The 25,173-nt window shown below is 56.4% G+C and overlaps 3 protein-coding genes across 6 annotated transcripts; 2 read left to right on the top strand and 1 right to left on the bottom strand.

Annotated features, from left to right (window-relative positions):
* The first annotated feature begins 3,089 nt into the window (after positions 1-3,089).
* F12 (coagulation factor XII) lies at positions 3,090-9,667 on the top strand. Of its 4 annotated transcripts, none has more exons than XM_069476194.1 (14): positions 3,091-3,231; positions 3,565-3,622; positions 5,752-5,851; positions 5,999-6,069; positions 6,370-6,480; positions 6,619-6,750; positions 6,895-6,999; positions 7,130-7,295; positions 7,389-7,606; positions 7,711-7,942; positions 8,136-8,272; positions 8,366-8,515; positions 9,088-9,236; positions 9,328-9,667. In XM_069476194.1, exons 1-14 carry the CDS (start codon positions 3,175-3,177, stop codon positions 9,493-9,495), a joined length of 1,854 nt encoding a protein of 617 aa, XP_069332295.1. In that variant the 5' UTR covers positions 3,091-3,174; the 3' UTR covers positions 9,496-9,667. The 4 variants fall into 4 exon arrangements, with proteins under 4 accessions (XP_069332297.1, XP_069332295.1, XP_069332296.1 ...); XM_069476193.1 differs by having other exon boundaries at positions 3,092-3,231; positions 7,389-7,603; XM_069476196.1 differs by lacking the exon at positions 8,366-8,515 and having other exon boundaries at positions 3,090-3,231; positions 7,389-7,603; positions 8,136-8,294; positions 9,328-9,390.
* Positions 9,668-10,630: 963 nt separating this feature from the next.
* On the top strand, positions 10,631-11,520 carry PFN3 (profilin 3). The gene has a single exon (XM_069473934.1). The coding sequence runs from the start codon at positions 11,053-11,055 to the stop codon at positions 11,464-11,466; it is 414 nt and encodes a 137-aa protein (XP_069330035.1). The 5' UTR covers positions 10,631-11,052; the 3' UTR covers positions 11,467-11,520.
* Positions 11,521-13,347: 1,827 nt separating this feature from the next.
* Positions 13,348-24,430, bottom strand: SLC34A1 (solute carrier family 34 member 1). The gene is made up of 12 exons (XM_069473933.1): positions 24,276-24,430; positions 23,994-24,143; positions 23,779-23,907; positions 23,563-23,706; positions 22,321-22,432; positions 22,009-22,204; positions 21,832-21,927; positions 16,804-16,873; positions 16,406-16,573; positions 15,128-15,244; positions 14,890-15,014; positions 13,348-13,851 (listed from the first exon to the last, which is right to left on the bottom strand). The coding sequence occupies exons 1-12, from the start codon at positions 24,382-24,384 to the stop codon at positions 13,348-13,350; spliced, it is 1,920 nt and encodes a 639-aa protein (XP_069330034.1). The 5' UTR covers positions 24,385-24,430.
* Positions 24,431-25,173: the final 743 nt, after the last annotated feature.

The following is a 25,173-nucleotide window of genomic DNA, read 5'->3' as shown; positions in this document are numbered from 1 at the left end:
ACTCACAAAAAGAAACTGAGAGACTAGGAAGAGGAAGGGAGAATAAATGCAACATCCAAATTCCTGATGGACCTCACACCTCATCTCACACTCCCTGCAAGGCACTCTGTGCTCACCACATTCTTCATTTGACAGGCTGCATTCAGGCTTCTGTGCAGTTAGTTGTATTATTCAGGGTGCCTGCAAACCTGTGTGCATCGTGAAGACTTGTTCAAAAGGTCCCATCCATTCAGAGGGAGAGCTGGCTTCTCCCCAGGAGGAAGGAGCCAATGTGGGACTGGCCCTAGGGCCAAGGTCTATACTCAGGTGCAATTAAGAACTGACAAAGAGCTGGGTGCAGTGGTGCACACGGTAGTCCTGGCTACTCAGGAGGCTGAGGCAGGAGAATCACTTGAGCCCAGGAGTTCGAAGCCAGCTGGACCAATAGAACAAGACCCTGTCTCTTAAAAAAAAAAAAAAAAAATAGAACCAACAAAGGTGCTTTCACTTTAATGAGCTCATCTGTACGCCTCATAACTTCAGTTTCATCATCAACTTAACAGTTGTCATATCAACATGTTACCTTTGACGCCATGGTTGAAAAGGTGCCCCTCCTCTTGCTGTGTTTCTGTTCCACGAAGGCTTCCATAGACGTCTTCTCTTCTAGCAGAATTAATAAATTGCTGCACTCTGTCTTCATTTCCCATAAATTACTTTGTATCACTTAGGACTCCTTTAATTGAAAGTGACAGGAGTCTACTCAAATTTGTTTTTTTGGCTCATGTAACTGAGAAGTCTTAAGGATACTTCTTATTTCTTTTCTTTCTTTTTTTTTTCTTTTAAAAATTTTTTGAGACAGAGTCTCACTCTGTTGCCCAGGCTAGAGTGCCGTGGCGTCAGCCTCGCTCTCAGCAACCTCAAACTCCTGGGCTCAAGCGATCCTCCTGCCTCAGCCTCCCAAGTAGCTGGGACTAGAGGCATGCACCACCATGCCCGGCTAAATTTTTCTCTATACATTTTTAGTTGTCCAGATCATTTCTTTCTATTTTTAGTAGAGACGGGGTCTCGCTCTTGCTCAGGTTGGTCTTAAACTCCTGAGTTCAAACGATCCACCCACCTTGGCCTCCCAGAGTGCTAGGATTACAGGTGTGAGCCACCGCGCCCGGCCATTAAGGATACTTCTAGTTTTAGGCTCCAGGCTCCCAGCATCATGAGAATCAATCCATCAATATTAGTTAGCAAATGTGTAACAAATCACCCTAAAACTTATGGTTTACAACGGCTACAATTAATAATGATTTCTCACAGTTTCTGATGGTCAGGAATTCAGGAGCAGCTTAGCTGGATTGTTCCGGCTTGAGGTCTCTCATGAGGTTGCAAGCCAGATGTCAGGTGGAGCTGAAGTAATCACCTCTGAGGTGGCTCCTTCCCGTGGCTGTCAACCTGGTGCTGCTTGTCGGCAGGAGGCTTTGCTTTCTCCTCACAAGGGCCTCTCTGCAGGGCTGTTTGTGCATCCTCACAATATGGCGCTGGCTTCCCCCAGAGTGAGCGATCCAAGAAAGAGACTGGGGCAGAAACTGCAAAGCCTTTTATGACCTGTAGAAAGACAAAAACCCTCACTTCTGCCATATTCTACTGGACACACAGAACAGCTCTGACTCAATGTGGAAGAGACCACACAAAGGCATGAACGCCGGCAGTGGGGACCAGTGGAGACCATCCTGGAGGCTGCCACCCACAGCATCCCTCTGGCCCTCCCTCCCTGTTTGCTCTGCTTCTCCAATGTGTTGGCCGCATTCTCAGACAGGCCCTCCCCGAACAGTGACAAAGATGCTCATCAACATCTCCGGGCCCACATTCTATGTGCTTAGCGACCCCCGTGGGAAGAAAGGACTGCTTTCCCAAAAGTTCTGGTAAAACTCCCAAGGCAGACATCGATTGGCCTAACTTGTGTATATGCTTATCTCTGAGCCAATCACTGAGGTCTAGAGATGCCATGCTCTGACTGGCCACAGCTAGGTCACACCCCCAACCCTACAACTGAGGGTAGAGTTGGCTGCGCTAGTGGCCCGTGGAGAAAGTGAGGAAGGGGTGGTTCCTAAAACAAAAATCAAGGTATTGTTACTGAACCAGGACAAATGCTGGGCAGGAAAAATAGCACACGTCCACCTCATCTTCCTCTCTTGTGCTCCAACTATACATTTTAGTGCCCCTTGGTTTATCACTTTTCTCATGAAATCATTTGCTTTCTTGGCTTGATAGAATTCTAAGATGGCCCCATGGTGCCTGCACGCCTTCTTACAGTTATTCAGTCAAACACTAATCTAGATGTTTCTTTGACAGAATTTTGCAAATGTAATTAAGGTCCCCAATCAGTTGACCTGAAGTTAGGAGATTATTCTTGGTGGGCCTGACTTAATCAGGCAAGCCCTGAAAAGGGACAGAGTTTTTCCTGGCAAAGGAGATTCACAATGTGACAGAGTCAATACAGGGGAGAGCCGCTGTTGCTGGCTTTGCAGATGGAGGGGGTCACAAGGCCAAAAACGCAGGCAGCCTCCAGGAGCTGAGGGTGGCTGCTGGCTGATAGCTTGCAAGTCCACAGCCACGAGGACGTGAATTCTGCAAACAACCTGAATAAGCTTGGAAGTGAATCTTCCCCCAGAGCCTCCAGAGAACAGTCTTGATCTTGGTTTTGGGATATCCTGAGCAGAAAACCCGGTCATGCAGTACCAGATTTTTGACCTATAGATTTGTGAACTGAGAAATGAGTATTGTTTTAAGCCACTAAGTTTATGGAAATTTGTTACATAGCAATAGAAAATTAATACAATACACTTCTTAATGGACTCTAAGATCCCTGTGTAGGGAGCTTCTCTTTGATCTCCTTAATGCCCTTATCCCCAGATGAGGACCTGGAACACAATAATGTCCCTTCTCCTCTTCCAGTCCCACTATCCAGGAAAGAGGTGGGAACCCAGCTCTGCAACATTCTGTCCCCACCCACCAACTCCCAACTCCCTATCCCTCAGGGCCTATGAAGGAAGCTGCCCTGCGTGGCATTCCACAAACAGCCTGGGCCCCACCAGGCCCAGGAGGGCAGCTGGACCAATCTCCACTTCCCAGGCCTCAGAGACCTTTGACCGGCCCTATCGATCTGGGCTCCTGGGCCGGGAGTTGGGCTAACGGACAGACGCCATGAGGGCTCTGCTGCTCCTGGGGTCCCTGCTGGTGAACCTGAAGTCAACACTTTCGGTGAGGGCATTGGGGGTCTGTAGCACAGCTGTGGCCTCTGCCCACGACCTGTGAGTCCAGGTGACGGGGAGGCCTGTGTGGGAAGGTGAGGTGGGCCCAGAAGGCCCAGGCAGAGGAGACAGACAACCAGTGCTGGTGGATAGTAGGGCAGAGCCTGCATCTCTGGGGGATAGGAAGACTTGGGGAGACAATGAGAGGAGGAGGGAAGGGTCCAGGTGTCGGGAGGAAATCTCTGCATTTCTGGGCTGTGAGAGGAAGCTGGGGACTAGCATGGCATCTGGAGCAGTTGATGACTTTCTAGGCAAATTCCCTGCCTTCTTCTCTCCCATGTAGGCTCCACCTTGGAAAGCCCCCAAGGAGCACAAGGTCAAGGTGGATGAGCACACAGTGGGTAAGTAGTCTGGCTCCTCCTCCTGGGTACCTGAGTATGATGAGGAGAGTGCAGTCTTGGGGCAGCCTCGGGCCCTTGGAGCGAGGGCAGGGATGCTGGGCACTCTTCACGCTCATCTGCAGAGCAGTTCTGGCTGGATTTCAGACCTTAGTGCCTACTATGTGCAGGGTCTTGTGCCCATGGGTGCCGGTGACCCAGAGTGATAGTGAGCTGTGTGCTCCTTGAGGGCAGGGCTCAGGCTGTGTCTGAGTGCCCAAGAGCCTGACTTGGAGCAGATGCCTGGGGTATGTGCTGCTGGCTCCTGCCGGTCTTCCTTGGTCTCCCCAGCTTCTCCCCTTCTTTTCCTTTCCTCAGTATATCTCATGGGCATCAGCCATGTCACACAGAGGCCCAGGGCCCTTGGTGCACAGGGAAGGATCAAGAGCAGGTCTCTGGAGTGCAAATGCCTCTGAATCCTGGCTTCCTTGCTTGGGAGCTGGGTGACTCTGGGCGAGTGATTCGACTCCTCCAAGCTTCAATTTCCCCATCTGTAAAACGAGGCTGGTAATAGTAAACCTCTTAGGATTGTTGAGAATGAGAAATGAGCTGTTAATCCATGTGAGGCACTCAGCCCAGAGCCTGGCGTGTGGTAAATGTTTTAAAATGCTTTAAACATATTAGCTTTTATTATCAAGCTCCTTTTTAGATGAGGGGTGCCTGCCATCTCCCCCTTCTTCAAGCCCTGCCATAGCTCCCCATTGACTTCATTCTTCCAGGCACTAAATATTTGCTTAGAGCATGCAATGTACCAGGGCCTGAGACCTAGATGGACCCTGCTCTGGTGGGCCCATGGCATAACATTAAGGCCCAGCACAATCCAACCCTGGACTCCCTCAGCCTCCTCCCCTCACCCCACACCCAGCCTTGCACCTGACCCAACCCTGGTACCCTAGTCTTGCCCAATCACTTACCTAGGGCCCCTCCTCGTGCATCCTGTTTGCATCTGAAAGGTCCATCTCAGATTCCTCTATCTCCCTTTACTGTCCTGGCCCTGGTTTGGCCCTTGCCAAGTGCCATTATGCCTTTAACAACAAAATAGCTCCAAATTATTATTGAGTGCGTACTGCGTGCCAGCCACTGTGCTAAAGTGTTTTACAGGCTTTACATGTCATTAAGCTTCACAACATTCCTCTGAAGTAGATACAGGCAATTCTCATTATTTGCAGTAGTTGTGTTCTATAATGTCACCATGAACACTGAATTTGCAAATACTGTTAGGTTCCCATGAGCCTCTTGGTCACATTTGCATCAACCATCAGTATATAACCTTATTTTGTGTGATTCTGTCTAAGGACATCTTATTTAATATTTATGTTGTTGATTCACTAACATCAACTTCATGGCCAATAGCACTATAACTCATGCCCGAACAAAGTTTATGTAACACATTTCTCCACAATGTACATCACAGCCTTCCTGCACTTAGGAACACTAGACAGCTCTTCAGCAATAGGCTCGGGGGCCATTTCCAACAGCAAAATCACTATCAAAAAACACAAAATGTGAAAAACGTTACACTAAATAGAGTATGAAAAGCACAAGTGCTTACGATATGCAAGCTGAAGCAAGAAGCAGCAGAATGTCACCTTGTTGGACCTTCGCTGGGAATGTGCAAATTTTTCACTGTTCTGTGCATGCCCCCAATGACCCTGAAAGCATCGTATTGATTTGAGCTTACAAATAAATTTTGGCAAGTAGGCACATTCTCAAATATGGAATTGGTGAATGATGGAGATGGACTATACTATTATTATTGTCATTTTATAAATGAGGAAACCAAGGCTCAGAATGGTTAAGTGACTTCAATGTTCAACAAGTATTTATTAAGCACCCACTTTGTGGCAAGCACTCTTCCAGGTCTTGGGGTTGCAGAATTGCCCAGCTAGCAGGTCACCCAGCTAGCAGGTGGTGGAGTTAGTAGCCTACTCCAGTTGTCTGACTCCAGAACCCAACTTCTTAAGCAGGACACTGTCTTGAATGCACAATGATCTCTTTGAGGGTCTGTCCTTTCTCTAGTCAGACCCTGAGGGGCAGTGCCAGGGCAGTTGGGCATGGAGAAGTCCTCAGGGAATGTGTTGTTATCCCTGCAGTTGTCACTGTCACTGGGGAGCCCTGCCACTTCCCCTTCCAGTACCACCGGCAGCTGTACCATAAATGCATCCACAAGGGCCAGCCAGGCCCCCAGCCCTGGTAAGACTACCCAGTAGGGATTGGGGCATGGGCCTGGGAGAGATGGACTGTGCCCATCCTTCTGTCCAAGGAACTCTTCTTGGAGAGAGGGGGCTCCAGTGGGCCAGGCCCCTGGACAGAGCAGGGAAGCCTCATGTCTTTCTACAGGTGTGCTACCACCCCTAACTTCGATCAGGACCAGCGATGGGCATACTGCCTAGAGCCCAAGAAAGTGAAAGGTGCTGCACACGGCCTCTCGGGTGGCCCAGGGCCCTCTCTTCCCCCCAGTTACTCTCCTGGTTATCATCAGTCCCCCCACACCTGGGATTCTGGGCCCAGTCCCTTCCCTCCCCCCACCATATCCTTTAGAAGCCCAAAGGAGAGTTCTGGGAGGGGGTAGCCCCATTTTGCACATGGGCAAACTAAGGCTTGGAAACTTGGAGTACCAAGGTCTCAAGACAAGTAGGATCAGGTAGGGACTTGGCCCCCATCTGTCTGACTCAGGCTCCCTACACTTCCTCCCACTGTGTCTGTCTCAGACCACTGCAGCAAACACAGCCCCTGTCAGAAAGGAGGGACCTGTGTGAACACACTGAACGGCCCACACTGTCTCTGTCCAGAACACCTCACTGGGAGGCACTGCCAGAGAGGTAAGGAGATGCTAAGAGTTAGGGGAAGGGGCGCTGGAGACAGGGGCCACCCTGGACCTATGGAAGAGGTCCCTAGATCCCCAGAGACTTGGCACAGTCCAGGGCTCTCCTGAGACCACTGACCACCTTTGTCCCCAGAAAAGTGTTTTGAGCCTCAGCTTCTCCAGTTCTTCCATGAGAACGAGATATGGTATAGATCGGAGCCGGCTGGCGTGGCTAAATGCCAGTGCAAGGGTCCTGATGCCCACTGCAAGCCGCTGGCCAGCGGGGGTGAGCATGTCGGCTGGGAACTGGCCAGGGAGGAGGGCTAAAGGTCAGGAGGAGAGTCTGGGGGGCGGGGGGAGGCCAGGTAGTGCATGGGTGCAAGGGGAGCTCCCCGCGGAGTCTTTAAGTTCAGCGCGCTCCTTCCCACAGCCTGCCGCACCAACCCGTGCCTCAACCGGGGCCGCTGCCTAGAGGCGGAGGGCCTCCGCCTGTGCCAGTGCCCCGCGGGCTACACCGGACCCTTCTGCGACGTGGGTAAGTGAGGCTCCCAGGGGAAGCAGAGGGCCAGCCCCCACGTGGGAAGGGCTTGCAGAGATGGGGAACGTGGCGGACCCAGCTGCCAGGGAGCCCTCCGTTGGCTGCAGGGAGCCTCCTCTCTCCCTAGACACTGAGGCGAGCTGCCATGATGGCCGCGGGCTCAGCTACCGTGGCATGGCCCGGACGACACTCTCGGGTGCGCGGTGTCAGCCGTGGGCCTCCGAGACCACCTACCGGAACGTGACTGCAGAGCAAGCGCTGAAGTGGGGGCTGGGCGGCCACGCCTTTTGCCGGTGCGCCGGGTGGGGCGGGCCGGGGCATACCCTCTGCCCGGCCGCCCTCTGGGGCTCCCGGCGCTCTAACAGCGCCCCCTCTTGTGGTTACAGGAACCCGGACAATGACACCCGCCCATGGTGCTTCGTGTTGAGCGGCGACAGGTTGAGCTGGGAGTACTGCGACCTGGCACGGTGCCAGCCCCCAGTCCAGGCGGCGCCTCCGATCCGGTTCCCCCCGGGGCGTCAGGACCTGCCCTTGCCCCCGCATCCGCCGTTGCAGAAGCCTGAGCCCACGACCCAGACCCAGCCTCAGTCCCAAACCCCAGGTCGTTAGGAAGGGGCGGGAAGTCAGAGCAGAGAGGGCGCGGGGCGAGCTAGATTCCAGCCACAGGGCGGTGGGTTTCCTTGTCCTCAGCCTCGGCTCCTCCTACAGCCTTGCTCCCTAAGCTGGAGCAGCAGAGCCCCCTGCCAAGGACCCAGCTGCTCGGCTGCGGACAGAGGCTCCGGAAGCGGCTGTCCTCGGTGAGCCGCGTTGTTGGTGGACTGGTGGCGCTGCCCGGGGCGCATCCTTACATCGCCGCGCTGTACTGGGGCCACAGTTTCTGCGCCGGCAGCCTCATCAGCTCCTGCTGGGTGTTGACCGCGGCCCACTGCCTGCAGGACCGGCGAGTACCCACCCGCCCAGCACCTCTCCCGGGACCCCAGCTCCCCTACCCTCCGAGCTCAGCTTCCAAGCCACACCCGAGCTCGTGCCCCAGCTTCCCTGCCCCTCCCGAGCTCCCCGGGAGCAGGAAGACTCACCCCAGAACGCTTGTTGCGGGTACCGAGCGCGCTGCCTCCCCCGCACCCCTCCCGCAGGCCAGCGGCCGAGGAGCTGACGGTGGTACTCGGCCAGGACCGCCACAACCAGAGCTGTGAGCAGTGCCAGACGCTGGCCGTGCGCTCCTACCGCCTGCACGAGGCCTTCTCGCCTGTCAGCTACCAGCACGACCTGGGTGCGTGGGGGCGCCCCCGCGGGTAAGAGAGACAGGGTGGGAAGGGCTCGGGGCGCCAGCGTCCCTACCTCACGCTCCTCTCTGCCGGGTTAGCTCTGCTACGCCTGCAGGAGAGCGCGGACGGCAGCTGTGCGCTCCTGTCGGAGTATGTTCAGCCGGTGTGCTTGCCCAGCGGCGCCGCCCCACAGGCCGAACTCCAGGCCTCACTCTGCCAGGTGGCCGGCTGGGGCCACCAATTCGAGGGTAGGCACAACAGCTTGGGGCTGGGGGAGACCTTTAGCGACCGGGGTAGGCCATAGAAGCCCGCAACTTTGGTATCCTCCAGGGTGCCTACAGGAGAGGTGGCGCGGACACGATGGGTTGTGAGAACGTGTAGGGCCCTTGTCTCGGCAGTCTGCTCCTCCCAAGGCCTGGGACTCATTGTTGGGTCTCCAAATCTCTGGGGGTGCAGGGAGAATCACAGTTTCCCTTGGCTCCCTCTGGGCGCTGGGCTGCAAGGGCTGACTAGGATACTGACCCCGCGCTCGAGCAGCCCGCGGGCTCTTTGGGAGCCAGGTTCTGAGACACCGGGCGGGACGTGGGAGTGGGGTTCCTGCTTCCGCTCCGCCCATTCGAACCCGGCTCTACTCTGGACCTCAGGCTACCAGCCTATGAAATGCAGTTAGCGGCAACTCCCTCTCTCTCGGGCTTGCTGCGGGAGAGTAAGGATACGCGTGGGTCTAGAAGCGCCTGGCGCACCCTAGTCGGTCCATTGTCCGGGCGGCGGGCGTCATGGTCGTCAGGAGGGTTGAGACGAAGGTGCTCCGGGTTCGCAGGAGCGGAGGAATATTCCAGCTTCCTGCAGGAGGCGCAGGTGCCCTTCATCTCCCTGGAGCGCTGCTCCACCCCGGACGTGCACGGAGCCGCCATCCTCCCTGGCATGCTCTGCGCCGGCTTCCTCGAGGGCGGCACCGATGCATGCCAGGTGAGGCCTTAGCTCGGGTTGGCGTCCTCCCCCAAGCTTGTCAGGCACAGACCCCAGGCTGAGGACAAGGAGCTGCGTATTTCCTACCCAGGGTGACTCGGGAGGCCCGCTGGTGTGTGAGGACGAGGCCGCTGAGCACCGGCTCACTCTGCGAGGCATTGTCAGCTGGGGCTCGGGCTGTGGTGACCGCAACAAGCCAGGTGTCTACACCGACGTGACAAACTACCTGGCTTGGATCCAGGAGCACACCACTTCCTGATTGTCCAGGGACTCGTCTTTACCCCCTCCGTAATTGCAGAATGGGACAGTGACCAGGGTGATCATGGATGGCAAAGATTGTGTCCCATTCCACCCCCCACCCCACCCCTGATTCCATCAGCCTGGCACCAGGCATGGCCCAGGAACTCAATAAAGTGCTTTGATAATCCTGAGAGGCTGCCTACTGCCCTCTAGCCTGGGCAACAAAGTGAGACTCTGTCTCAAAAACAAACTACAAATGCTGAGAGAGCTCTTCATGGGTCCTGTTGGGAAATGCCAAGACAAAAGCTGGTACAACAGCTGAGAACAGCTGTTCTCAGCTCTCAGAGAACAAGATCTATGCGATCTGAACATGCAAGATGAAGATTCCTGTCCAGCTAACGTTTACGGAGGCTCACTGTGTAAGTGGCACTGTGCAAGGTGACTCCGCATATTATTTTTCATAAGAAACACACATGTAAGTTTACAGAGCAACAGTTCTCAGTCTTGACTGTACCTTGGGATCATCTGGAGAGCTTTTTGAGCCCATCTATGTCCAAGATCCACCTCAGGCCAATTAAATCAGTTATCTCTAGGGATGGGGCATGGGTAGTGGTATGTTTTTAAAACTCCCCAGATAATTCCATGTGCAGCCAAGGTTGAGAACCATAGTTAGAAATGCTTAACATGAAAACAGTGGTGTGGACCTTGAAGGCTGGTGATTTGGAACACCCTCATCCCCATCCCAACTCATACCAGGCTAGTGGGTCTCAAAGTCCTAGGGAGCTTGCTAGACATACAAATTCTTGGACTACATCTCATACTAGTAAAGCAGCAAGTCTAGCAGCAATCTGTTTAACAGCCCAGATTTCAGTGGGTTCTAATGCGTTCTAACTTTGGAGAACTACAGTCTGGGGGTTGAACGGTTCCCTTACAGGTGGAGAGGTCCAGCTGTCCAGACATGGCATCTTTTTGTTCTTAACCCATCTTTTAAATGGGCCGTTTAAGTTGCTTTTCTTTTCTTTTCTTCTCTTTCTTTCTTTTTTTTTTTTTTTTTTTTTTTTGAGACAACAGGACTATTGTCCTGAGCAGAGTGCTGTGGTATCAGCCTAGCTCACAGAGACCTCAAACTCCTGGGCTCAAGCCATCCTCCTGCCTCAGCCTCCCCAGTAGCTGGGACTACAGACATGTGCCACCACTCCAGGCTAATTTCTTTCTATTTTTAGTAGAGACAGGGTCTGGCTCTTGCTGAGGCTGGAACTCCTGAGCGCAAGCAGTCCTCCCACCTCAGCCTCCCAGAGTGCTAGGATTACAGACGTGAGCCACGGCGCCGGCCCTTAAGTTGGTTTTCGAGGATCGTTTCGACTCATACGCGATTCTCTCCTATGGGCTAACTTTAGAACTTCTCCAGGCATAAACTGCGAACGCCCCCACGTTCTCCAGCCTAGACAGCTCTCTCTGTCGCTGTGTCACGTCACAGCTCCACCCCCGCACACGTCGTAGCGCCGCAGGCACTGCCAGCGCCGGGCTGTGGGACACCCCTTCACAGCGCCAGACGGAGGGGCGCAGGCTGAGCGGGATGGGCGACTGGAAAGGCTACATTAGTGCGGTACTGCGGGATCAGCGAATCGACGACGTGGCCATCGTGGGCCACGCGGACAATCGCTGCGTGTGGGCATCGCGGCCCGGGGGCCTGCTGGCGGCCATCTCACCGCAGGAGGTGGGCGTGCTCACGGGGCCCGACAGGTGCACCTTCCTGCAGGCGGGTCTGAGCGTGGCGGGCCGCCGCTGCTGCGTCATCCGCGACTACCTGCTGGCCGACGGCGACGGTGTGCTGGACGCGCGCACGAAGGGGCTGGACGGGCGCGCGATCTGCGTGGGCCACTCGCCGCGCGCGCTCCTAGTGCTCATGGGCCGACGCGGCGTGCACGGCGGCATCCTTAACAAGACGGTGCACGAGCTGATCCGCGGGCTGCGCACGCAGGGCGCCTAACGGAGCAACAGGGCCGCCCTGGGCAGAGGCAGGTGGGAATAAACTGTGACTTGGACGTGGCTGGCTCATCCTCCGGTTTCACGTGGGCAGTTGTAAATAAGGAAAGTGGTTTGTAGGAAGGTATTTGCAGAAGGGTTACATGGTGGTGGTGGTGGGGGGGATTATGAGGACAGAGGCTGCCCAGCTCCTGTGCCCTACACCCAGCCCTGCTGTCCACAGACCCCTGGCATAGGTCTCTGGCGGGCTGGCTGCTCCTTGGTGCCTTCCCAGGGTTCTAGGGATTCTGTAGCCCAGGGAGAGCCCAAGGGTGGGGCCTGCTCAAACTCCACCTCAGGCCTTAGCATCCTTTCTCACAGAAATTACACGTTTGGGCAGGACAAACAGGAAAGAGAGCCCCCTCCCCATCTTGCCAACACCTCCCCATCCTGCCAACACCTCTCCAGGCACACACCGGCCAGGGCCTGTGGAGTCAGGGAGTCAGGCTGGAGTCCGGTGTATTCCTTACCCCCCTCCACTTGGTGAGGGAGGCACTAGCAAGGGGTGTGAGTGGGTAACAGGATGAGGCTGGTGGCTTGGAGAACAGCTCTGGGGCTCCTAGGCCCCTGCAACTCCCCAGACATACCTCAAAGGGGGGCCCACTGAGAGGGCACGTGTCCAAGATGGTCACAGCCAGTCTGGGGCCCTACTGCCTGCCTTTGCGTTCCTGTCTCTTTGGGGCCCAAAGGCCCCAGAGGAGCCCCTACACTGGAGGGAGGAACTTCGGCATCCCTACCCTTGACCTTCAGTCTGCAGGCCTCAGCTCCAGTGTGCCCTACGGAGGAGGAATTGAAAAGCTTGGGTGGGCTTCAGTAAGTTCTGGCTTACTGCCAAAGATAGAGGGTAAACGTGGAAGGGAGGGTGTCTTGTGTGTACCCCAGGACACCCTCCCTGTCCCCGCCCCCAGTGGCCCTAACAAACCCCACCTGTCACTCATCCCGGATCCCTGATTTTATCCCAGCAAGGGGGAGTGAGTGTGTGGCTGAGGTGGGTGAGGGTAGAGGGAGACTAGAGGAGGCCCAGCCTGGTGGGGGTCAGAGGGTAGGGGTGCAGAGAGTCCTCTTAAGTAGGGGTGGCCACTTGCCTAGGAAGGGCTTCCAGAGAGTTTGAATTGTGGCTGGGCTCACTAAGGCAGGGCTAGGTAGATTGTTGGGGTGAGGTTGCAGGGCTGGCTTCTCCAGGATATGTCTGGCCAGCAGGGGTTGCTGGGTTGATGGGAAGTAGTGCTGCTGACCCCCAAGCCTTGGTCTTGCCTTTCCCCGTAGATGGAGAGCAAAAAGACTTCCAAATGCATGAGGAGAGTTTAATTCCTTTTTTTTTTTCATCAGGCAGTGTTGGGAAGGGGCCATAGTGGTGGTGCTGAAGGCCTGGGTGACGATGAGGAGGTGTTATGGAGAAAGGAAGGTGGCAGGGAGGGTGAGTCAGGCACCTATGTCTGTGCACAAGCACACAGCTGCACAGCCACACACTCAGACCCACCCCCACTCCTGCCCATCATAGTTGTGTGTACACAAGGACACAGCGCAGGCCTACACACACACATGCAAAGGACCCAAAATCCTACCCAGATACCCCGCACCCTGCACACAGCCTCCCATAGGTGTGTTTGTACATACATAGGCTGGCACATATGTGTACACAAATACCAGCTTCTACACATGCACATGTAGACACAAAGATTTGCCCCTGAACGTGCCCACGCATGCATGCCCAGCCCTCTGTGGACCTGCATAAGGTCAGACTGGCACCCAAGGTGTCATAGACACATGCACACACACCCTCCTCTGCCCTTTTGTCCTGGGCTCCGTGGGCAGGCCCTTCCCTGCTCCAGGCAGTTGTCTGGACCTAGAGATGGGTGGCATTGTGGTGAGCAGGCAGTGCGACGCGGGGGGAGGGTGTGGCAGGGGGCAGCTCCTCCAGGAAGACCCTGGCGGGCAGCGAGGGTGAACGGGGCTCGGGCCCGGCATAGCACAAGGTGGCACGAGTGATGAGGCGGTCGAGGGGCTGCAGGGAATGCATCCAGCGGGGCAGGAAGTCCCATGTCTGCAGCCACTTGGGCAGGCGCCCGGGACTCCGACTCTGCAGGACACTGACAAGCACCACGAAGGCCAGCAGGGCCCCAAAGGGTGCGCCCACACCTACCATGGCCTGCCAGCCGGCCATGGAGATGCCAAACACCAGCGACGGCAGCAGCAGGAAGCACACGAGGAGGTAGAGGACAGCAAACCAGCGGTACTTGGCGGTGCGTTTTCCCAGCACCTTGGCCATGCGGATGGGCAGGCGCGTGCAGGGCACTGGGTACCATAGAAGGATGCCCGAGATGTTGAAGAAGAAGTGGCAGAGGGCAATCTGCAGGGGGGGAGCGGAGGGGCTGAGGTGGGCATGGGCCTCGAGCCCTTGAGTCAGGTCAGCAGGGATGGGTGCTGGGGGCCCAACCCGGTCTGGGCAGCAGGAAAGTTGCCACTTAGGGCTGATTTGTCCCCAGATCAGCCTGGGGTGGCCATGCTAGTTTTTTTTTTTTTTTTTTGAGACAGAGTCTCACTCTGTTGCCCAGGCTAGAGTGAGGGCTGTGGCGTCAGCCTAGCTCACAGCAACCTCAAACTCCTGAGCTCAAGCGATCCTCCTGTCTCAGCCTCCCGAGTAGCTGGAACTACAGGCATGCAGCACCATGCCTAGCTAATTTTTTCTATATATATATTTTAGCTGTCCATATAATTTCTTTCTATTTTTAGTAGAGATGGGGTCTCGCTCTTGCTCAGGCTGGTCTCGAACTCCTGAGCTCAAACGATCCGCCCACCTCGGCCTCCCAGAGTGCTATGCTAGGATTACAGGCGTGAGCCACCGCGCCCAGCCTATGCTAGTTATTAAAATATTGAAATACTTCTGGACCAGTTGGTAAATAACTACTGCCCTGAGCTCTCCACGTTTCCCCATGGAGCCCTCTCTCAGGAGTGGCCACAGCTGAAGACTGCTACCAGCTTCCGGCTCAGCAGCTCTGGACTCAGTGCCCTGACAGCTCAGTACCCTGGCCTGTCACTTCCTCCTTAGCTCCTAGAACAACTCCCCTTTGCTGTCTGCCCCCACCCCACTCCACTCATCCTTGGTCCTTGGACTGGGCCAGGCCCCTCTTAAGCACCCCTTCCTCATGGTGCGCATCCGACTGGCTGTGTCTATGGGTGTGTGAGCTACTGTCTCCCTGCTGGACGCTAAGGCCTTGGGGCCGGTATCAGGCCTACTTTGCCCACAATGGTTTCCATAGAGCATGATAGGCTGCCCTTAGTAGACAGTCAAAAAATACCTGTTACATGTTGTCACACCCTTGGTCAGGCCCCACGTGCCAGTCCCAGCCCCTTCCTGCATCAGGCAGGGCTGCTCTCCCGGACGCACCTGGAACGAGCTGGACAGCTTCTCTCTGGGGCTGGCCAGTGCAGCCAGGATGGCGGTGGTGGTGGTGCCGATGTTGGAGCCCAGTGTGAGGGGGTAGGCCCGCTCGATGCTGATCACACCCAGGCCTGGGGGACAGAGGGACAGGATGTGGGCCTCCCTGGCTACTTCCTTCAGCCCTTTCCCTGCCAGCTTTGCCTCAACCCAACCCCACCTGCCTCTGCTCAGCATCAGCACTCACCGATGAGTGGGGTGATGGCCGAGGTGAACACAGAACTGCTCTGGACAACGAAGGTCATGCCGGCACCCACCACCATGGCAAAGTAGCCCGTGACCCAAGTGAAGGGGGCAGGGAAGTCTGCAAGGAAACCCCGTCCCAGCAGGCCTGGGTCAGGCGGGGTATTGGGAGAGCAGGCCTCCTTGGGGAGGGGACACTTAGATGCAGTTTCCCAACAGGACCTCATCAGCCCCCTGCTCAACTGCAGTGACTGCAGTGGCTTCTGCTGCCCTCTTTGACCTTGGACGAAAGGCCTGTTGCTGGTCCCATCAGGCTACTGTGCCTTTGCTCTGGCCCTGCCCTCTGCCTGGAGTATCCTACTCAGCATCTACATATTCATTCCCAGGCTCAGTGTGGCTGTCACTGGAAAGCCCTCCCTGGCCCCCAACCCTCGGGAAGACTTTGTTTTTCCCTTGTCTGAGCTTCCCCAGTCCCGTGGATGCCCCTTATTCCAGCATTTTTCATGAGGCCTGTCCCGGTGCCTGGCAGTGTCCCAGAAGCTCGAAACGGAGTTTAAGATGAAAAGCAGGTGGTGTCTCTGCCCTGCGCCAAGCCCTCTGAGCTTCTCCTTTACCCTCAATAAAGTCAGCCTCTGAGCAGAGCCTGGAGGCCCCATGCCCTGGCCGCATCCCTGTCCCCTTGCTGTTCCCGCCAGCTGCTGGCCACCTTTCTGCACCACAGACCTGCCTGTGAGCCTTTGCACCTGCTGCGTCCGCCACCCAGAGTGCTCTTCGTCCACATCTCAACTCCTCCTCCTCAGGTCTCTATTCAAACGTCACTCCTCAGAGAGGCCTCTGCCACCCATCGAAAGCTGCCTCTTCCATACTCTACCGCGTTGCCAGTTTTTGCTGTCCCCTCGGCGATTGCCTCTCTTCCTCGGAATTATTCCCTGCCTTCATTTGTTTTTGTTGCTCCCCCTGCTGGGCTGTGAGGCCCCCGAGAGCAGGGCCCACCTCTATCTGCACGGCCTCTGTGTGCATCCCTGGCACTGGGAGCACAGCAAGGACTTAATGGCGACTTGCTGACTAAACCAAACGATGGCCTCTGATACCTCCGCCTACTACCGTGCAGCTGCCGGTCTCCAGCTGCCAGCCCCTCAGGGGCCTCAGAAATCACCTTCTTTGTTCACAAGGGGGAACTGAGGCCACATCAAGGCCGTGGCAGGACATAGCAGGATCTGGAAGGGCCCATCCTGGGGCCTTGCCCAGTCCTGTGCTTGCCCAGCCACTGTGCACAGCTCACCGGTGTTGATAATTTTCTGGATGACCTTGGCCACCTGACCCTTGAGCAGGGAGTTGAGCATCTTGACAAGGAGGATGAGACAGGTACACAGGAGCACCAGGGAGCCGGCCAGCAGGATGAGCCCTACAGCCAGGTCAGGCAGCCCCGTGTCCACGAAGATGTGGTTACCTGCAGGGGGTGGTGTCAGCTGCCGAGGGCTGCCCTGCACCTGGCTCCCAGGCCCCACCTCAGGCTCCTCCAGCCTCAACACCAGGGCCTGACCCAAGCCCAGGAGCTGGACTGTTTGACAGCCATCCTTCCTGGGGCTGGACGTAGCAGTGGCTGGGAGGGGGGATGGCCCTGCCACTACCAGGCTCTGCCCCTGCCATGCGGGACACCTCCCACGTTGCAGCACTTACATTTCTCCATGGTGGCATTACCAAGGGTCTGGCTGGTGTTGGCTTCTGCCCTGGACATGGAGGTGGGAGCCTAGATTAAGAGGAAGGTGACTCAGTTAATTTAGGAAAATGGAGCACTGGGTTGGGGCTGAAATGGGTTAAGGGAGGGATGGCAGAGATGGAGATGGGCCTCTGGGCTCTGGGGCTGTGGACAGGCCATGGTAGGCCCTCTGCGTATCCCGCCCCATCACTCCCTTGACCTGGCTCTCCCCAGGGCCACATCCAATTGCTTCTTATCTTCATTTTCCTCCCCCTCAGTGGAATTGGATGCTGCTGACCTAGGTCGTCTTTGAAAACTCTCTTCCCCTTCTTTTATGACTGGTCCCTTCTTTGGTGCCCCTTCCCCAGTGTCCTAGCCCTATCTTCTTGCCCACGGAGCTACTAGCCCAATCTCCATCCTCCTCTTGCTCCATTCCTCACTCAGACGGGATCAGGTGGGAGTCCCTCACCCCCTTTCCCTCCCTACTGTCAGTGAAGTTAGGGGGCTCCCCAGGGAGACCCTACAATTCAGAGGGCCAGAGGCCTTGGCAAGTACCCTAAGGAGGAGGTGGGGAGAGTGTGTGCTGGGCCCATGGGGCAGCAGCTACTCAGCTCCCAGCCACTATCACTATCCAGGCACACAGTCCAGCATGGCCAAATTGCCCAATTCTATGAGAGAAACCACGACTTTGAAGTTTTCGATAAAATGTCCCAATCTGTAAATGTTGGCAACCACTCTGAGACCTACTTTGCAATTCAATGAAGGCCAGCAGAACTGTCCCATCTGTCTGGCCTGTAGACCATGAAATTGTAGCCTTGTTGGGTTAAGGGATAGTTGTTTTTTAAAAAAAAATGTAATCCAAGGCCCTTTACTGTTCTCCCAGGACCTGAGCAACCAACCACCCAGCAGTGACAGGAGAAAGTGGGCCGGGCTTGGGTGGGGAGAAGCCCACCACACGGAGGAGGGATCGAGCCTTAGAAAGGAGCAGGGACTCCCAGGACCCACGCTCACTCAGCAAGAGCTGCCAGCCCCTGCCAGACCCCCAGCAAAACGCAGGAGCTACAGCTATGCCCAGTTCCCCACGTTCTGCCTCTCCTGGGAGCTGATCTGGGCCCTGGTCCTGCTCCCACGTCCCCCAAGAGCTCCACATCCCAGACCCCTCTGACCTCTTCCAGTGCTGAGGGTAGGGCTCAGGTAGGGTGTTGGCACTTTGGTGTTTGTAGCTCCTTTAGGTTTTGTTCTAAATCGTGCATCCTTTTAAAAATGCATGATAGAGGTAAGAACTGTTTGTGGCATCTGGTTTTAACATCAGGGTTTATTTTAGCAGAATGTGCCCTCTTGAGTGGGCAATGTGCCCGTCTGTGTTCCCAGTTCACCCTCAGCACCTTGGGTCCCCATCGAGCCTGGGCCTGAACTGCAGGCCAACAAGCCAGGAAAAGATAGTGTCTGATGGGCCTAGATCAAAAAACCAAGTGGGGAAAGCAATGATAACGCCTATGCCGATAAGAGAGAGCCAGGTGTTTGCTATCAGGCAGATCTGAGTTCAAATCCTGCTTCTTACACCAACTCCCCTGGGTGAGCCATGCCGCCTCTGAAGCAGGATAGTAAAAGAGCTGCTGTAACAGTTGCTGGAGAAAATGTGTGTGAAGTGCTTGCTGCAGGGCTTGCCCATGACAAGCCTCAGTAAACTGTGTCTGCGAATAAAGAACAGACCCTCCGCCTCCCTGGTCAGGTTCAGGGTCACATGGTGGGACGGCTGTGTGTGCGTGCTTGACTTCCTAGGTCAGGTCCAATGGCTCCTCAGATGGCTTGTTGGGGAGGAGCTTGGTGGACCTTCCTGGGGGACTCCGGCCTGGAGCCCTGGGAAGCAGATAACCCCTGAGATGAGTGGGGGCCTGGCAAACCTGTGCCCATTGAGCTACCCTGGGCTGGGCCCAGGGGTCTCCTGGGGGAGGCACCTGTGGGACCCCAGGGAGGCTGGAGGAGAATGAGGAACTTTACTGGGGTCCCTACTTAGGGCAGGCAGAGTCAGGGGCAGGGCAGGACTGGGGGCTAAGACCTCGGGGGTTTTGGAACCTTGACCTTCCTGTCTGGGGTAGTGTGGCCCTGGCTGAGTGCACAGGGGCATCCAGAGACCCTAAAGCCCAGGAGAGGAGTGAGAGGCAGCAAGAGGGGCAAAGCCAGGCAGAGGGAGGGAACTGAGGGGAGGGGGCAGGCCCTGGGGCTTTCTTGTAGGGCAGAGGGAGAAGGTAGACATGGCAGCGTGGATAGAGGAGCTGGGGACCTGGGCTCTGGGGCCATAGTCCCAGGACATGACCGACCATCTCTGCCTGAGCCTGAGCTGGGGTGGAGGAGTGGGAGGGGGTGTGGCAGGGGGTGGTGTCTGTGGGAAGAACAGAATGAATGGACCTTGGACAGCCCCGGGCACACCCCAGCTGAGCCATTTCCAGCTGGGCAACACTGGACCAACACAACCTCTCTGGGCCTCATGAAGCATGAAGTCTATAATGCTGTCCGCCTTTTCCCAGGGCCAGCTGGAAGCATGTTGGAGGAGAGAGTTGGGATGTAAGTGCCTGCAGGGACACCCCAAATTGAGGAGGCACTTCTGGGAGCTGAGGGCGGTTAGGCGACTAAGCTCAGAATGTGGGCCTGGCGGGTAGTTCCCCCTCCAGAGGAAGGTGAGCTGGGGCCTTTGTTCTGGAAGCAACGGAGAGGCCTGTGCCAGCAGTGCCATCTGTTGGTGAAGAAGAGAACTCCTCCTTAGGGCAATACTGCCCACCACCCATGGAGGGGCTCCAGGTGGCCGTGGTCACCTGATGGCATTCAGGCTTGATGGACAGAATGGGAATTGGACACAGATGGTGGGATGCCGGACTGGTGTCTGGGAGAGGCAGCGAGACGGAGAGTCAGGATTCCACTGGGATTTGCGTCCTACCTCGATTACATGGACCCAGGGCATCCGCTGCCCCTCTCTGAGGCTCAGTTTCCTCATCTGTGAAGCGGGGATGAGATCATCCCGACTTCTCAGGTTGCAAGTCCTCAAAATATTCTTGCTTAAACTAGGCAGGTGTGGTTGAAAATCCACAGTGTGAGCACATAAGAAGGTAATTCCCAGGCCAGTATCAGGCCCCGGGAGTGTTAGGAAGAGTTTGAACCCCCAAACTGCCTCTGGTTTTCCTTTCCCCATCTGGAGAGCCTCAGACTCTCAGGCTCTCCTTAGTGTCACAGGTTCCCTGGAGACCGGTCTGGAGAGTCGGGTCCAGCATGGAGAAAGCTGGAGACGAGAACGGGTTGGAAGAGAACACAGGGAGACTCCATGGCTGAAGGACAGACTCGAGCCTTGGGCGGAGAAGAAGCCACCAACACACATTGCAAGCGCAAGCACAGCCACTGCTGCGTGAGCCACACTCCCACAGGGGACAGTCCCAGGGGAAGGGTGGGAGCAGGGAGCTTGGATCCCACCCCGCAGCTACTCTCCAATCCAAGGAAATCCAACTCCACCACTGCTGTTAAGGAAGAGGTTTCCTGGCAGAGGGGAGGAGGAACCAGTGCTTAGGCACGTGGCAGCTGCAGCTGTGGAGAAAGGTGAGCTTGGGTAGGTTTCTCTACCTAACCGAGCTCTGGTGTCCTCTTGTGTAAATGGGACCCTCGTGTCCGCCTTGCCAGCACTGGGAGAGAATTATGTTAGGTGAGGAGGTGTGTGCTACAAGCTGGGACCTGCCTGAGGCTGCAGAAGGTGGACAGTGGGGACCTCAGAGGAAGGGAGGAATGGAACATTTATCCCATGGCTTGTTTTTTGTGAAGATCAGAGTGTGTGTTTCTCTCTCTTCCAGATTTTGCTGTGAAGTAGAGAGGCTTGTGGGGATTCAGAGAGCTCAGAGAGTGCCCAGAGAGCTCAGGAGAAGGCAGCTGATGTATTAGAGAGGTCACAAAGCCAGCATAAAAGCTGCCTGCAGGGGCTTCTTGATGTCGGGCTGCCTCCAGTACTCAGAGGGCTGAGCTGGAGCTACTTCAGATGCAAAGGAGCATCACAGGGAGAACTGGATGAGTGTTTTCTGTTCACACCAGGATAAAATCCAGTAACATCGAGGAACAAGGGGGGCAGGGAGGGCTTGTGCTCATGCTGCGGGCTTTGGATTCCCTTATGTCCTGCTCTGAATGGAGTTACATCTCATATGTGATCATAAGCGGAAGCAAATATGGCCGATTACGGTTTTGATGAAGCATTTTCCTGTTTATGGCTGAGTAAGAAAGTGTGCTAATTGCCTGCTTCCTCACCAGCTTGACATAAAGGCTGTTCCACGAGTGTCCAACCGATCCAGACAGATCTTCCAGGCATCAGAAGTAGCAGAAACAGTGCAGAAGGACAAGGGACTCCCACTTGAGGCAGTCTCCGGGAAAATGAGCCCCAGTGGCAGCACGAATGGCTGTTGTGTCCCCAAGAAGTTCTCCAAGTAGCCCACCTGTCCCTTCCTATTCATTCTGCCTTCCTGGGTATCCTTATAGCACTCTCTTTCTGCCCCCTCCCCACATTACCTGGGCCCCAAACTGTGGCAGAGCTGAGTCACTAACCCTCCTGGGGCACTCAAGCCCTGACACAGAAGACAAGCTCTGGCAAGTTTTTTTAGCCCCTCTGAGCTTGTGTTCCTACCTGTGAAACCAGAGGGCTGAGTTAGATCAGTGGTTCTCAAACCTGACCATGGGCACACCTGGAGGCTTGTTGAAGTCTAATAGGTTCCCAGGAGGTACTGATGCTGCTGGTCCCAGACAGCATTTTGAGAACTACTGGGTAGATCAATTACAGGCCAACTCTAATTGACTGGTGATGTCTGCCTAAAGCAGTGTGTGACGTTGGGAGGGCTAAGTATTGCATTGCGGTAAAAGAGCCACATATCTGCCCTCTCCTGGCTAAATGATCTTCAAGGTCTGTCTGGAGCGTTTTGAACAGACCATGAAACCCACAGTCTGAAGAGGGAGTCCTCTCACCTGGGGCCAGGCCTGAGACTCACCTCTGTGGTGTCTGGGTGGCACCAGATCCGAATGAGACTGTGGTTCCTCAGGGACTCATCCCCAGTGGCAATGCTGGTGATCACAGACTTGTCCAGCTGTGGACAGGATGTGGGTGGGGAAATGAGGGAGGGTGGGGCCCTTCGTACCCACCCACCCCCACCAGGCCCTGCCGCCACCTGGATGATGAGCTTTGTGAAGGGCTCGGTGATGATTTTGAGCAAGTCAGGAGCGTCACGCCCGCCACGGATGTTGAAGGAGGACACCACGAGTCCAGTGACATGGTGCAGGTAGCCGGTAGCAGCCTCCAGGGGCAGCAGTACCAGAACTGACAGCCAGTTAAAGCAGTCGTGCACCGTGGCCCCCGCAAAGGCCCTGGGCAGGGAAGCCACGTGGCAGGGCAGGCCAGAGCCAGGTTGCAGTCACGTTGGGCTGCTGGCATCCGGGCTGCCCTCCCCCAAGCACAAGCCCCCACCCCTGAGCCCTCTCACCGCCGGAAGTCAGTCCTGTCCCCTGCCTGCATCAGGGCCACAATGGTGTTGGTGACAGAGGTGCCGATGTTGGAGCCCATGATGATGGGGATGGCAGAGCTCACCTCCAGCACTGGTAGAAGAGGGGGACTCCTAACTAACTTGCGTGGAGGCCACCCAGCTCCTGCCCCACAACAGCACCTGCCAGGCCCACTGCCCTCATCGGCCCCAGTGGCCGTGCCTGCTGTGCTGCTGGTGCTGCCCAGCCTGGTGTCTCAGGTCCCCGTGGGCATGTGCTGGGCACTGCGTGCGCATGCACACATGTGACTAGATGTGCTCTCGCTGCCCATGCTGTGCACCTGTGAACGTGTGCATGTGCATGTGTGGGCGTGCATTGTGAGGGCTCCTGTCCTATGTGCTTGTGTGCACACACGCGCTCACGTGTGAGGGGTAGTTTTAGGTGTCAGCCTGGCTAGGCTATGGTGACCCACATCCACAATCAGTGGACTTCAAGTAAAGGAGATTATCCTCAGTAACCTGAGTGGCCTCGTCCAATAGGATGAACGCCTCCCGAGCAGAACTGAAGCTTCCCTCTGTTCTGGTCAAAGGTAGGTTAGAAAAGAAAAGAACTGGCCTGGTGCGGTGGCTCACGCCTATAATCCTAACACTCTGGGAGGCCGAGGCAGGAGGATCGCTTGAGCCCAGGAGTTTGAAGTTGCTGTGAGCTAGGCTGACGCCACCACACTCTAGCCTGGGCAACAGAGTGAGACTCTGTCTCAAAAAAAAAAAAAAAGAAAGAAAGAAAGAAAAGAAAAGAACAGAACTGAGACTTCCCTGAGGAAGAAGAAATTCCACCTGTGGACAGCAGTGTTGACTCCAGCCTGCCTTTCCAGATGGCCTGGCCTCCGGGTTCCAGCCCTGCCCAGCCAGCCCCGCAGTCGGGTATGCCAGTTCCTTGCAATAAATGATATGTGTGTCCTACAGGCGTGGCTTCTCTGGCTCATTTCCCAGACTGACACAGGCGTGACTGAGTGGCCACATACGGGCAAGCCTTGCTGGGGCTGTGCTCCCCACTTGCCGCCCTTCCAGCTCCTGGGGAGCCCCTCCTGCTCAGATTCTTGGCCACACTCAGGGCACAGAGTGGGAAGATGGAGGCCTGCCCTTTGCCCTCTGCCCCCATCCCCACTCCTACCTCTGATGCTGCCAGTCCTACCCAGCACCACCCACCATGGCTCTTTCCCCAGCCCTGGAGGGTCCACTCACAGCCAGAGGAGACCATGCTGACAACGATGGACGTAGAGGTGCTGGAGCTCTGCACCAGCACTGTCACCAGGATCCCCACCACCAGCCCTGCCACCGGGTTGGACAGGATGGCATTGTCCTTGAAGATGTCGCCAGCCACCTTCCCTGGGGAGCACGAGCCGGTGTTGTCCGAGGCCCCTCAGGAACCCCTCCCTGGTCCCCTCCACCTGGCCCTACCTCCGGCCAGCTGGAAGGCTGAGCTGAGCACATCCAGGGAGCAGATGAAGAGGTAGAGGAAGGCGAGCATCAGTGGTACCTTGAGCAATGTGTCACCAGTCCTGTGCAGCGTCGGGATCAGCCCAGGCTCTGGAGGTAGGCCAGCTGTGAGCACAGTGGGCAGGAGCCGGGGGCAGGGATTGCCAGTGCCCCTGCTGCCCGCTGCCCAGGCCCACCTGGCTTCTGCTCCTCCTCCAGGGCCAGTTTGGCAGGCAGCGGGTCGTGGCGCTCTGGGGCCTCCCCATAGGAGCAGCTGTGCTCAGAGAGGGCCACGGGGCCCAGGCTGGGGAAGGCATAGGCAGAGGTTCCTGGGATCCTGTGCAGGACTGGGGAGGGAGGCTGGTCAGGAGGCCCAGAGGCTCCAGGGCCTCACTCTGCCTTCTATAACAGATAGCAGTGCCACCCAGGATGTGCGCAATCATGGGCAAGCAGGTCCAGTGCGTAGGAGCGGCACTCACCCGGCGGGCTGGGCACATAGGCAAAGGCGGCTCCTCGCATCATGTGCCCCCTGTGGACTGGGAGTGGGGAGACAGCTGGGCTCCCCAGCCTCTCTCTGTAGGACATCATCTCGCACACCTGCTGTGAGGCCTGCAGGTCAGGGGGTCGCAGCAACACTGAATCACAACTGCTGTGTCCTGCACGCTCACACTCGCTCACACCCACACACGCTCATGTGCACAAACTCCCATGCTGTGTGATCCAACACACACCCGGCAAAGCACACCCTCCAACCTCACCACCACCCCCAACACACACCCCCGAGACGCACACGCAGGTGCCCAGTACAGATCTGAGCATTCAGCCGCTCACTCATTTGCTCAGCAAGCATTACTGAGCTGCCGCTCTAGCCCAGGCTCTGGGCCACAGGCTGGGATACAGTGAGGATTAAAGGCAGACACAGCTCTTGCCCTCAGGAAGCTCGAAGTCTGGTGGGGGGGGGCAGATGGAAATGAAGGAAGATGGCAACGGGGGTCAGCTCACAATGTCAGATGGAAGTGCCACCAGAGTGCCTGATGGCAGGGCATGGCCTCACAGGGCACAGAAGAGAGACTCAGGCTGAGATGCACAGTGAGGAGGAGTTAACTTGGCAGAGAGGCAAGGAACACGGTTCCCAGGAGCTGAGGAGCCCACCCTCGGCCGGAGGGGCCGGGGAACATGTGACTAAGAGGCTGCGGGTATGGGCCAGGGCTGGCCCTGCAGGCGGAGGTTTGTCTGCGCTGAGGACAGAGAGGGGCCATGGACACCTGCCTGCTCAGGGGACCAGCTGGGCACACACTGGTGGTGGGGGGTGTTCTCTGGCCTGGATCCCAAACCCCAAGTTTCCCTCACAACGAACTCTCCCTTCCGTGAAGGAGG

The sequence above is a fragment of the Eulemur rufifrons genome, chromosome 7, assembly GCF_041146395.1.
Source record: "Eulemur rufifrons isolate Redbay chromosome 7, OSU_ERuf_1, whole genome shotgun sequence".
In the NCBI taxonomy this organism is placed as follows: Eukaryota; Metazoa; Chordata; class Mammalia; order Primates; family Lemuridae; genus Eulemur; species Eulemur rufifrons.
Note: the sequence above shows the minus strand (reverse complement) of the source record. Positions and strands in the feature narration are given on the sequence as shown.